The sequence below is a fragment of the Coenobita brevimanus genome, chromosome 51 (assembly GCF_032717465.1).
Source record: "Coenobita brevimanus isolate Jiangsu-jjx chromosome 51, ASM3271746v2, whole genome shotgun sequence".
Lineage (NCBI taxonomy): Eukaryota > Metazoa > Arthropoda > Malacostraca > Decapoda > Coenobitidae > Coenobita > Coenobita brevimanus.
The window spans coordinates 9,588,651-9,603,143 of record NC_137004.1 but is presented as its reverse complement, the minus strand read 5'-3'; the positions used below and the strand labels follow the sequence as shown (position 1 = coordinate 9,603,143).

Genomic DNA, 14,493 nt, shown 5'->3' with positions numbered 1-14,493 from the left:
CCCCCACTGTCACTTCTCAGGCAATTCCCCACCCCCCAACAAAACCACCTCACCAACCACGCACCCCACCCACACAGCCACACTGCCAACCACCTCCCGACACACGCCAAAAGCAGGACGCCAGCACTCAGACAACCTTGGAAGCCTTCACACAAACCCCACAACCAGACACCACTCTTCCCAAAGATCACTTCATCTTCAAGGCAGAAAACATAAAAAATCTAGGCCGTATGCTTTGCAACACAATGGTGTCTATGCTGGAACATGTCCTCAATCGGCCCATAGATCCAAGCCCCCTCCGCTCTGCAATATCCTCAACGATCCAGAACTGGATAGAACATCCCGACCCCCACACCACTGCCCCCGAAGACCTAACCCAAGCCACTCCCCCAAAACAAACCTCACCACAGCCTCCTCCACCTCCTGCCACCTCAGACCCCACACATCAACCATGCCACAGACAACACAACCGTACAAAACACACACCCCGAGACGCCAGAAACCGTTCCCTGTCTACCGACAGACCCACCGAGCACAAAAAAACAATGAAAGCCCAACCCCACCAACCTCGCAAGTGCTCTGTGGAGAGAGGGAGACCCCGCTCCAGGTCCCCCCTTCCTACTCCCACCCAAACAACCTAGGAGACACCAGCAACACCGCCAACACCTCAACTCCCACCTCCCTCCGCATACTGCAGTGGAACATCCTCGGTGCCTCTGCACGCCGCTCCCTGCTAGAAGAAGTCGCACACAAAGACAATATAGACATCTTCCTCCTGCAGGAGACTCTCTTAAGCAAGCACCGCCCACTGCGTATGCGGGGTTTCACCCCCTTCCCACTACCTTATGTGCGTGGTGGTCCTCGAGGATGCGCCATCCTCGTCCGAGAACACATTCCTGCAGCCGCCATCAGCCCCCTGCCAGACTGTTCTGAGGCAGAGATTCAGGGTGTGGACCTCACCCTAGCACAAGGCCACCTCAAAATATATAATCTCTACCGCTCACCCACGGCCGACCTCAGACTGGGGGAGCTACTCTCACTCTCTGCCACAGAAGAAGTCTTTATTGGCGGAGATTTTAATGCCCACCACCTCTGCCTTAACTCCCAAAGCCCCACAAATCCCACAGGACGCCACCTAGCTACAGTCTTGGAGGAAACACCAACCATCACTCTCCTAAACGACGCTGACTCTCCAACACATCTACAAGGGGGCAGGCTAGACCTCTCCCTCGTGTCGTCAACGCTAGCACGTCACTCCACTTGGGAGATCCACCCCACTCTAACCTCTGACCACCATGCCATCCTCTGCACCATCCCAATCACCCCACTCCCCAGACCTCCTGGCCCCCCCCCACGGTGGAACACCAAGCACGCAGACTGGGGTCTCTTCACGAACACACTAGACGACCTCATCAACAGCGATCCCTCACAGGACCTAGAGGAACATGCTGACCAGATCATCAATGCCTTTCAAGCAGCAGCAGGAACGGCAATTCCCACCACCACCCCCATTAAGCGCCACCACAAAAACCACTGGTACTACTGCCCCAGAGTCAAAGAACTCAATCACCATCTAAACAGGGCCAAAAAGATCTACAGGGCCAACCCCACCCCCGAGGCACTTAGATATCTCCAGTCAGTCATCCAGCACTCCATCGCTGAGAAAAACAGCATCAAAGAACAGAAATGGCTGGAGTGGTGTCAGTCACTAGGAGCACATTCTAACCTTGGCTCTATATGGAAAAAACTGAAAGCGGTCTCCAGCCCCCCCTTGGCCCGACCCCCAACTCATCCAAATCCCCGCAAAGAGGCAGAAAACCTAGCGGAGACCTTTGCCAGACGCACCTCCTCCACTCAACTCCCAAATGACATCAGACGCCGGCAGGAGGAACTCCACCAACACAGAGCCGAAATGATCCACATCAGCCAAAACACCCCAGCCGAGTCTGATCGCCCTTTCACAACACATGAGCTGGCCCAAGCAAAGAAAAGCAGTACAGATACAGCTCCTGGCCTAGATGGAATCACTTACAGCATGCTTTCACATGCGGGCCCAGTGGCTGAGAGGGCCTTTCTGGACCTCCTCAACCACTCTTGGACCTTAGGCCGATTGCCCTTGCAGTGGAAGCATGCTGTGATACACCCAATCCCCAAACAAAATGACCCCAATAACCCCAGGCCCATCTCTCTTCTTAGCTGCCTCGGCAAAACGGCTGAGCGCATGGTGCTCCACCGCCTCCAATGGTGCTTGCCCCCCCCTCACCGCTACACTTTTGCATATACCAAAGGCAAAGGGGCCACAGAATGTCTTGGCTCCTTCCTCTGTGAACTCCGAGGAAGCAAAGGACTTGCTGTCTTCATTGACCTCGAGAAGGCCTTCGAGCTTGCATGTCCTGAGGCAATCCTGGCAACCTTGGCACACAAGGGTGTGAGGGGCCGCCTCCTTTGCTGGCTCGACGACTTCTTCCGGGATCGTGAAGCTGCTGTCCGCTTCCAAGGACACACGTCTGCTCCACACCGACATCAAAATGGCACTCCACAAGGCAGTATCCTCAGCCCAACTCTGTTCAACACCCTTGTGGAGTGCCTCTTATGCACTGATCTAGGCCCAGGAACCCGCCTACTCTGCTAAGCTGACGACCTTGCCCTCATTATCCATCAAGGCCCCTTCTTTACACGAGCACAAAGGGCTCTCTCTAAGCTCACCAATATATGCAGAGAACTGGGGCTAAAAATTAACATCAACAAAACCAAAGCTCTCCCCCTGGGTATTGGGCCTCCCACAGACCAACTAAGACTCGGAAACACGTCCATTGAATACGTAACCTCCCACAAATACCTTGGAGTAACAATAGACTCCCACCTTTCCTTCAGAGGTGAAGTGACACGGCTCAGGGAGAAAACCAGAACGCGTACCTCCGCGCTCAGAGCCCTAGCAGGCAAAGGGGGAGGTGCGTCCTTCAGAGTCCTCCGTCTCTTTTATATACAAGCTGTAAGGTCCATTGTTGATTACTCCGCCCCTGTCCTTCTCACCATCGACACTGCCCAATCAAACAGACTTGAGGTCATTCAGAATGAAGCCCTGAGGATTATGACCAACTCTCCTCAGTGGACCAAGCTATGCAACCTCCGCCTAGAATGCAACCTAGAATCTCTCCACCATCGCATCCAGGCAAGAGTGACAAGCCTAGCCATCAAACTGGCCCACACAGCCTCCCCCCTTCCCCTCCTCTCACGCATAAAAGCTGCAACCGGCCTTCACCCTGACATCCTTTCCCGGAGCTGGATGCACAGTGTTGCCCGCGCCATCCACGCCCTAAACCTTTCTGCTATGATGCAAGCCCCCGACTCTCCTTCCCCTCATTACCGCTCCCAAGCCCCTTGGAACCCACCCTTATACAACCTCCTCCTCCCAGACTCGCCAAACAAAGCTAACACCCCCACCCAATTGCTGCGCCAAGAGGGGTTGCAACGCATTGCTTCAATCACCCCCCCTGATGCCATCACTTATTACACGGACGGCTCTGTTACGGACACACGAGCCGGGGCAGCCTTTGTGTGCGGCGACCACAGTCATGGCTTCCGAGTCACAAATGGCGCTTCCACGCTTCAAACCGAACTCGCTGCTATTGCAGCAGCTTTAAAAGACGCCCTTCACACCGCACCCTCCTCGACCATCATCATTCATTCTGACTCCACTGCCGCCATCCATGTCCTTAAACAATTTTCACCCTCTGACAACCTCGCACTAACCACTGACATCCATGCAACAGCCCAACAGATCCGAGAGGCAGGGGGATCCATCACCATCCACTGGATCCCCAGCCACGTTGGAATAAAGGGGAATGAGAGGGCTGATAAGGCAGCCAAACATGCATCAGCCCACCCCCACATTGACACAGACATACCCCCAAGCCTATCACGCATCAAACAAAAGATCAAGCAACGAACAGCCAGACGCAACCACATCGATCATGAGGCAGAAGTCAAACTCGGTTCTCCATCTGCCACCTGGTTTGCCCAGGCCACCAAATATACTGAACTTATGCAGCCACTACCCAAAGACAACCGCCTCCTCACCCACATTCATCGCCTCCGGCTGGGATTCGCGTGCAAAGCTGAAATCACCACCAACAACACCTCTCCCACAGAATGCGAACACTGCGAGGCCCCCACCTCTCAACCACTCCTTCACTACCTGCTAAACTGCCCTGCCACATCTCGCCTTCGGGTCAAACCCCCCTACCCTAATCTCGACACACTGAGATCCGAAAATCATCCCATTCCCCCATGCACGCTCCGCAAGGCAGCCGCCGATATCATCGCCACAATACCAACTCGCACCATCTTAGAAGTGGCACAAGCTGCCCCACCTCCTAAATAACCCTCCCCCAAAAAATCAGCAGAAGAACGCAATGCGCTGCTAAGCCCTAGGGGCACCGCAGTGACATGCCATCTTCCCAGTTACTTTACAAGCCTTCCCACACAAACCGGGCTAATAGATGGCCCGGCCTGCACTAAAGGTGCAGAAAACTTTAAACGAACGAACGAACGAACGCGGCCCCTGGCTCCTCCATCAGTCTCTCACCAGCTGCCGCACCGAGCACATCTCTCTGCAGAGACCTGCAACCTTCCACTAGCCTGTAGCCAGAAGCATACAGCGCTCTAATTGGAGGGCGTCGGATCTCCTTCGGGATTGGAGGGCACGCGATCCGGCTTTCCCGCGCCATCACCTGATGTGTTAACATCCTCGCTCCATAGTGAAACGTGGATAGCGTAACCCAAGACTTCCACAGCTGTCTCTCCTCCAGCTCAGAGATCGATTTTTACGTCATCACAGCTTAAGGAAACCTTGTGTTTTCTCTCTCTTTTTTTTTTTTTTTTTTTTTTTTTTTCCCCATATCAGCTGCTTTCCGGCTGCCACTTAGAGTCCCTGCCGTAGTACGACGCCGAACCCTGAAGGGATACCGTAGGGTACTTCCATGAAGGGGGGCCTTAGAGGCCTGGTTATAGGAGGCGGCAAGGGTAGGCATTCTGTTAGGGCTGGGGTTAGGTAAGTCCCTCACGGGGCAGTGTCGGGGTACTCTCACGACGTCCTCTAGAGGACGGGGAGTTAGGCCCCCCGGCACTGTAGGGAACCGCCGGATTGTAGCTGATAATTTATTTATCCTGATCGATTCCTTCATTGTTCTTGCTTAAGCATACATACCGATTTACATTCATGCACTCAGGTATATTTAATTTCATTTGAATATACATGTGTGTATGGGTGTATATATGTATGTGTGCTGCTTAGAACTAATGAATGAACGACTGAGTAAATAAATACCTCCCACATATATATATATCTATCGGTTAGATACATATATATATATATATATTTTTTTTCCCCTTGTTTTTTTTTTTTTTTTTTTTTTTTTCTTTCTTTTTTTTCGCTGTGTTGAAAATCTCGAGCATGGAGCCCACGTCAGCCAAGACACAGACAGCTCCCGCACCGACATCATCAGCAAAAAAACCACGCCTGACCGGACCTGACTACGATCCTGAAGATTTCTTTGACTCTACCCCGGTTATGGACACAGACATCTCCCCTCGAACCTCCGACCACGACTCTGCCAACGCCACTGACCCCACGAGCTCCGCACATCCTCACGGAAACCCCGAAACCTCCGCCCAAGAGCCTTCCCCACCGCAAGACGACAATGAAGGCTTCACTCTTGTTCAAAAAAAAAGACGACCGGCTGCCAAGAGCGCCTGCCCTCTGGGACCACCAGCCACCTCCCTCTCTGCTGCAAAAGCTCACACTGCATCAGCCACACCCCTCATCCCCCATGCCCACAACCACCAGCAAATGCAACCCCCTCTCCCCACCACACAACCTCATCACAAATACCCTGCCTTCATCATCACACCAAACGAAAATTTTTCATCCACGTATGACATTGTCACTGCCATAACCGCTGCACACCCCTCTCTCAAATTTAAAACCATTCAGTTAAAAAATCTGGACACAGCCATTGTCCCACTGGATGACGCCACCCATAATGCACTGACCACCCTTGACTCCGTGGCTGGGGAAGCAATCAACATCCAAAAGCGAGATCCTAACCTCAGTCTACACAAATACGTACTTACTAAATACCCAACTTCTTTTTCCATGACAGCCATCCTAGTTCACCCCATCGTCGAAAACGCAGAACGCTGCCATGTCAAAGGACAAGCAACAAGGCAGGTGATAGTCTCCATGCGTGGCCATGTTCCCCCTGTCCTCGACCTAGGAACATGGGGCAAATACCAGCTGCGCCCCTACACACCAGAACCCCTACGTTGCTTCAACTGTCAACGTTATGGACACCACCAGACACGATGCTCCCGCCCGCCAACTTGTGCAATGTGCAGCGGCCGCCACGCCACCCAGGCTTGCCTTACCAAGATCAAGGCTCAGCAACCGGTCGCTGCACGCTGCCCAAATTGCAGCGGGACCCATCACGCATGGAACAAGGCCTGCCCGATCAGAAGGGAACGTGTTCAGCTGGGGATGGAGAGAGAGGTGCGCTGGGTCCAAGGCCACCTCACGGCTCCCCTAGCACCTTCAAACACCTTCACCTGGGGCCAACGTACTGCCACCCACCGACCCCCGCCACCTCCACCCCCTCCCCAGCTGACCACCGACTTTCCCCCCTTACCAACCCCCACTGTCACTTCTCAGGCAATTCCCCACCCCCCAACAAAACCACCTCACCAACCACGCACCCCACCCACACAGCCACACTGCCAACCACCTCCCGACACACGCCAAAAGCAGGACGCCAGCACTCAGACAACCTTGGAAGCCTTCACACAAACCCCACAACCAGACACCACTCTTCCCAAAGATCACTTCATCTTCAAGGCAGAAAACATAAAAAATCTAGGCCGTATGCTTTGCAACACAATGGTGTCTATGCTGGAACATGTCCTCAATCGGCCCATAGATCCAAGCCCCCCTCCGCTCTGCAATATCCTCAACGATCCAGAACTGGATAGAACATCCCGACCCCCACACCACTGCCCCCGAAGACCTAACCCAAGCCACTCCCCCACAACAAACCTCACCACAGCCTCCTCCACCTCCTGCCACCTCAGACCCCACACATCAACCATGCCACAGACAACACAACCGTACAAAACACACACCCCGAGACGCCAGAAACCGTTCCCTGTCTACCGACAGACCCACCGAGCACAAAAAAACAATGAAAGCCCAACCCCACCAACCTCGCAAGTGCTCTGTGGAGAGAGGGAGACCCCGCTCCAGATCCCCCCTTCCTACTCCCACCCAAACAACCTAGGAGACACCAGCAACACCGCCAACACCTCAACTCCCACCTCCCTCCGCATACTGCAGTGGAACATCCTCGGTGCCTCTGCACGCCGCTCCCTGCTAGAAGAAGTCGCACACAAAGACAATATAGACATCTTCCTCCTGCAGGAGACTCTCTTAAGCAAGCACCGCCCACTGCGTATGCGGGGTTTCACCCCCTTCCTACTACCTTATGTGCGTGGTGGTCCTCGAGGATGCGCCATCCTCGTCCGAGAACACATTCCTGCAGCCGCCATCAGCCCCCTGCCAGACTGTTCTGAGGCAGAGATTCAGGGTGTGGACCTCACCCTAGCACAAGGCCACCTCAAAATATATAATCTCTACCGCTCACCCACGGCCGACCTAAGACTGGGGGAGCTACTCTCACTCTCTGCCACAGAAGAAGTCTTTATTGGCGGAGATTTTAATGCCCACCACCTCTGCCTTAACTCCCAAAGCCCCACAAATCCCACAGGACGCCACCTAGCTACAGTCTTGGAGGAAACACCAACCATCACTCTCCTAAACGACGCTGACTCTCCAACACATCTACAAGGGGGCAGGCTAGACCTCTCCCTCGTGTCGTCAACGCTAGCACGTCACTCCACTTGGGAGATCCACCCCACTCTAACCTCTGACCACCATGCCATCCTCTGCACCATCCCAATCACCCGACTCCTCAGACCTCCTGGCCCCCCCCCCCCGGTGGAACACCAAGCGCGCAGACTGGGGTCTCTTCACGAACACACTAGACGACCTCATCAACAGCGATCCCTCACAGGACCTAGAGGAACATGCTGACCAGATCATCAATGCCTTTCAAGCAGCAGCAGGAACGGCAATTCCCACCACCACCCCCATTAAGCGCCACCACAAAAACCACTGGTACTACTGCCCCAGAGTCAAAGAACTCAATCACCATCTAAACAGGGCCAAAAAGATCTACAGGGCCAACCCCACCCCCGAGGCACTTAGATATCTCCAGTCAGTCATCCAGCACTCCATCGCTGAGAAAAACAGCATCAAAGAACAGAAATGGCTGGAGTGGTGTCAGTCACTAGGAGCACATTCTAACCTTGGCTCTATATGGAAAAAACTGAAAGCGGTCTCCAGCCCCCCCTCGGCCCGACCCCCAACTCATCCAAATCCCCGCAAAGAGGCAGAAAACCTAGCGGAGACCTTTGCCAGACGCACCTCCCCCACTCAACTCCCAAATGACATCAGACGCCGGCAGGAGGAACTCCACCAACACAGAGCCGAAATGATCCACATCAGCCAAAACACCCCAGCCGAGTCTGATCGCCCTTTCACAACACATGAGCTGGCCCAAGCAAAGAAAAGCAGTACAGATACAGCTCCTGGCCTAGATGGAATCACTTACAGCATGCTTTCACATGCGGGCCCAGTGGCTGAGAGGGCCTTTCTGGACCTCCTCAACCACTCTTGGACCTTAGGCCGATTGCCCTTGCAGTGGAAGCATGCTGTGATACACCCAATCCCCAAACAAAATGACCCCAATAACCCCAGGCCCATCTCTCTTCTTAGCTGCCTCGGCAAAACGGCTGAGCGCATGGTGCTCCACCGCCTCCAATGGTGCTTGCCCCCCCCTCACCGCTACACTTTTGCATATACCAAAGGCAAAGGGGCCACAGAATGTCTTGGCTCCTTCCTCTGTGAACTCCGAGGAAGCAAAGGACTTGCTGTCTTCATTGACCTCGAGAAGGCCTTCGAGCTTGCATGTCCTGAGGCAATCCTGGCAACCTTGGCACACAAGGGTGTGAGGGGCCGCCTCCTTTGCTGGCTCGACGACTTCTTCCGGGATCGTGAAGCTGCTGTCCGCTTCCAAGGACACACGTCTGCTCCACACCGACATCAAAATGGCACTCCACAAGGCAGTATCCTCAGCCCAACTCTGTTCAACACCCTTGTGGAGTGCCTCTTATGTACTGATCTAGGCCCAGGAACCCGCCTACTCTGCTACGCTGACGACCTTGCCCTCATTATCCATCAAGGCCCCTTCTTTACACGAGCACAAAGGGCTCTCTCTAAGCTCACCAATATATGCAGAGAACTGGGGCTAAAAATTAACATCAACAAAACCAAAGCTCTCCCCCTGGGTATTGGGCCTCCCACAGACCAACTAAGACTCGGAAACACGTCCATTGAATTCGTAACCTCCCACAAATACCTTGGAGTAACAATAGACTCCCACCTTTCCTTCAGAGGTGAAGTGACACGGCTCAGGGAGAAAACCAGAACGCGTACCTCCGCGCTCAGAGCCCTAGCAGGCAAAGGGGGAGGTGCATCCTTCAGAGTCCTCCGTCTCTTTTATATACAAGCTGTAAGGTCCATTGTTGATTACTCCGCCCCTGTCCTTCTCACCATCGACACTGCCCAATCAAACAGACTTGAGGTCATTCAGAATGAAGCCCTGAGGATTATGACCAACTCTCCTCAGTGGACCAAGCTATGCAACCTCCGCCTAGAATGCAACCTAGAATCTCTCCACCATCGCATCCAGGCAAGAGTGACAAGCCTAGCCATCAAACTGGCCCACACAGCCTCCCCCCTTCCCCTCCTCTCACGCATAAAAGCTGCAACCGGCCTTCACCCTGACATCCTTTCCCGGAGCTGGATGCACAGTGTTGCCCGCGCCATCCACGCCCTAAACCTTTCTGCTATGATGCAAGCCCCCGACTCTCCTTCCCCTCATTACCGCCCCCAAGCCCCTTGGAACCCACCCTTATACAACCTCCTCCTCCCAGACTCGCCAAACAAAGCTAACACCCCCACCCAATTGCTGTGCCAAGAGGGGTTGCAACGCATTGCTTCAATCACCCCCCCTGATGCCGTCACTTATTACACGGACGGCTCTGTTACGGACACACGAGCCGGGGCAGCCTTTGTGTGCGGCGACCACAGTCACGGCTTCCGAGTCACAAATGGCGCTTCCACGCTTCAAACCGAACTCGCTGCTATTGCAGCAGCTTTAAAAGACGCCCTTCACACCGCACCCTCCTCGACCATCATCATTCATTCTGACTCCACTGCCGCCATCCATGTCCTTAAACAATTTTCACCCTCTGACAACCTCGCACTAACCACTGACATCCATGCAACAGCCCAACAGATCCGAGAGGCAGGGGGATCCATCACCATCCACTGGATCCCCAGCCACGTTGGAATAAAGGGGAATGAGAGGGCTGATATGGCAGCCAAACATGCATCAGCCCACCCCCACATTGACACAGACATACCCCCAAGCCTATCACGCATCAAACAAAAGATCAAGCAACGAACAGCCAGACGCAACCACATCGATCATGAGGCAGAAGTCAAACTCGGTTCTCCATCTGCCACCTGGTTTGCCCAGGCCACCAAATATACTGAACTTATGCAGCCACTACCCAAAGACAACCGCCTCCTCAACCACATTCATCGCCTCCGGCTGGGATTCGCGTGCAAAGCTGAAATCACCACCAACAACACCTCTCCCACAGAATGCGAACACTGCGAGGCCCCCACCTCTCAACCACTCCTTCACTACCTGCTAAACTGCCCTGCCACATCTCGCCTTCGGGTCAAACCCCCCTACCCTAATCCCGACACACTAAGATCCGAAAATCATCCCATTCCCCCATGCACGCTCCGCAAGGCAGCCGCCGATATCATCGCCACAATACCAACTCGCACCCTCTTAGAAGTGGCACAAGCTGCCCCACCTCCTAAATAACCCTCCCCCAAAAAATCAGCAGAAGAACGCAATGCGCTGCTAAGCCCTAGAGGCACCGCAGTGACATGCCATCTTCCCAGTTACTTTACAAGCCTTCCCACACAAACCGGGCTAATAGATGGCCCGGCCTGCACTAAAGGTGCAGAAAACTTTAAACGAACGAACGAACGCGGCCCCCATCACTTGGTGACGACGCCTAGCCAGAAGCACGCGTGTCTCGACCGCTCGCTCGCTCAGCTCTCACTCTGTGACTCCCTGCCTTTATCAGCTGCTAACGACTTTGTCGGCATGTGCTACCCGCCCACTTATCACCTCATTTCATAAACTTCACCCATTCATCACCTCATTAATAAAATTCACTCACATCATTCCTCCTACCTCTTTTCCTGTCTTCTTCTAATTTCTCTTTTATTACTAACCCCTGCTCTTTTGTGAATTCGGAGATACTTCCGGGACCCCCCCACTACCTTGTTGGGGCCACGGCCATAACAGTAGTCGGGGGTCCAGGAGATATAGCCGTGCACCTGAGAGACTCGGCCTTTTTTGTTCTCCTACTTCCTTCCCATCTTGCTGGTGATAGATTGGCTAGGACTTCGGTCCTAACAATCTGGAACCACCCTGCTCTCACAACAAGTTTAGTGATCAGGGTAACGGCGCCAACACCTCATCCTGCACACCCATTGCACCCCGGGATCTGTGCAAAAGTGTGGTGATTGGTTTTCTTCCCCCTCTTTTTATTAACGTCATGCGCTACACTCCCCCCCTCCCTCCCCCTTGATTAATGATGGCTTTCTCAGTTAAGTTTAAATGTACCCTCCCCTCCCTGCCTTCAGACCCTGGTCAGACCTTTTTTTGCATCACTGAAACTCCCTTTGTTAACCTTTTTTCTAGTGCAAAAGACAAAGTCATTAAGATCACCTTGGCCTCTCAGGCTCATCTTGATTCATACCTCTCCCCCAGTAACCTGCCCAAATACTCCCAGGCTGGATATGAGCTGATCTCAACTCCTGAGCTAAAAGCTGCCTGTACAATAATTGCCCGTAATGTTACCAAATATGTTCTCAGACACACCGATGATGACCTCATGACTGAACTGTCCCTGAAAAACGACATTCACGCACTCCTAGCTCAGACTCTGTCGGGTGCGGAGGTCTGGCCGTTTTCTCTCGAGCTGTGAACTCTGTTTCATTCACTCGTGGAGAATTTCGCCTGTTTCGCCTCGTTTTTTTGCCAGTTTGGACTTAGTCTCTGGCACTGAGGAAGCTTTTCTTTTGCTTTACAGGTTTTTTCTGAGACTTAGTCTCAGATTGCCTGGGTGTGAGTGGGAGTGTGTGTGTGTTTGTGACTGAGTGTGTGGGTGTTTTTTTTTTTTTTTTTTTTTTTTTTTTTGGCCTGCCGTTAGTGTACCTCACCGTAGTACGACGCCGAACCCTGAAGGGGTGCCGTCAGGGCACTTCCATGAAGGGGGGCCTTTAGGGCCTGGTTATAGGAGGCGGTGAGGGCGGCTCTGTTAGAGTAGGGAAGACCCGAAGGGGCAGTGGCGGGGTTTCCCATCGCCCTTTAGAGGGCGGGGAGCATAGGTTGCCCGTCACTGTAGGGACCTGGCCTCTTTTCTGTATTTTGTTTGCTTGTGATTTTTGAGTGGTTGTGTGTGTGAGGTGTCTGTGTGAGTGTGTGTGTGTGTTTTTGACTGAGTTTTTTTTTTTTTTTTTTGGCCTGCTCCGGTGAGCATGAAGGGATCCAGCATCCCAAGGCCCCCGGGGCAATACCCCCACCCCCATACACAGTTGATGCCCACCAACCCCTGCCCAACCCCAGGCACGAAGAGGGAGCGTCACTGCTCAGACTCGAGCTCCCACTCGTCCGCTCACGAGGCCGCGTGTGCTAACCCCTCTACCCTAACATCCACGAGAGCGGCACTTCGCTTGCGTGGTGACTCTACCCGCTCTGCCAAGGCGGCCCGCCGACATGAGGCTATGGAGGAGGTTACACTTGCTCCACCATCTCTCTCTTCCACCAGGGGCACTTCAGAGGCTCCTGCTGCGACTCAGCTCCCCCCCTCTGCTGATTCCGCTCTGCAGGAAGATGAGGGTTTCACCCCCGTGATGCGCAAGGGATCGAGGCGTGCTCGCCAGGGAAACGGCCCTTCTCCGGCAGTGCGCACTGGGCCTCCCCTCAGGGATCCCTCTGCTGCTCGTCCCTCCGTGTCGGTAGCTGTGCGTCCGCCTCCCCGCTCTGCATTTCCAGCTTTCCGTGTGCCGGTCCAGGACGGGCATGCGACGAGCTACGACGCCGTGGCTGCACTAGAGCGTCACCTGCCAGGGCTACGCTGCTCCAATCTCATGGGTCGGGATGGAAGCTCAGTGTTGGTGCCACAGGACGAGGGAGCCTACGACCTCTTAAGAACAGCCCTGCAGGACGAGGCCTGCCCTGTAAAGCTAGTAGAGCTGATGCCAGGTCAACAGTCTACGAAGGCAGTGGTCATGGGCTATCCCTTGCGAATGCCCATAGAGATTCTCCTTCACCACCCTCAAGTCGAGGAGGCAACCCGATGCCAAAACACGCGGACCCGAGAGGAGACTCGACAGGTCATTGTCACCCTGCGGGGTCCTCTGATCCCTGCCATAGACCTGGGGAACTGGGGAACATATCACCTTCGCCCCTTCACCCCAGAGCCTCTCCGTTGCTACCGCTGCCAACGCTACGGGCACCACCGTGCCAATTGCAACCGCCCCGTCATCTGCGGCATGTGCAGTGGCGGCCACGACACGGCCGAGTGCCTCCAGCGGTACAAGGCGAAGGAACCAGTTGCGGCCAAGTGCCCCAACTGCTCCGGGCGACACCACGCCTGGCACCCCAGCTGCCCCGCACGGGTTCATCGAGTGAACCAGGGTCGAGAGAGGCAGGTAGCGTTTGTGCAGGAGAACCAGGCCGCCAGCGCTACTCCAGCTCCCCCCGGCACTTTCATCTGGGGCCAACAGCGCCGCCCTCTCATCCAGCGCCCACCACCTCTCAGCGACAAGGAGTTCCCTCCATTGCCCTCAGCCCTGACTGTGGTCCAGACCACAGCCGAGGTCCACCGCCAGCAGCCGCCTGTCTCACCAGCACTTCCACCTGTAGAGACCAGCCAGCCACTGCCTGTTCCACCACCACCAGTGCCTGGCTCCACACCCAGTCCACCAACCGCTCCCGCTCCTCCAGTGATCTCATTCACAACGGAGGAGCTCAGGACCTTTGCCACGGAGCTGGCGCTGACCCTTGCGAAGACAATAGCGTCGACCCTCGACATCCCTCTCCCAACCGAGCCTCTTGCCGAAGCTGCCAATCGCCTGGTGGACCGGGCGATAGAGAGGAAGATGGCGAGCCTAGGTACTCCTCTGTCCCCTCGCCGCCCAGCTCGTTCGGCAGGGCGACCCCG

At 54.6% G+C, this 14,493-nt stretch overlaps 2 protein-coding genes across 2 annotated transcripts in view; both read left to right on the top strand.

Moving 5' to 3' along the window:
- Positions 1–14,493, top strand: part of LOC145400082 (histone H2B) — a 99,459-nt gene that overhangs the window by 75,784 nt on the left and 9,182 nt on the right. The gene's annotated exons all lie outside the window — the stretch shown is intronic.
- Positions 8,155–11,075, top strand: LOC145400161 (uncharacterized). Its single transcript, XM_080272673.1, has 2 exons — positions 8,155–8,180; positions 8,243–11,075. Exons 1-2 carry the CDS (start codon positions 8,155–8,157, stop codon positions 11,073–11,075), a joined length of 2,859 nt encoding a protein of 952 aa, XP_080128799.1.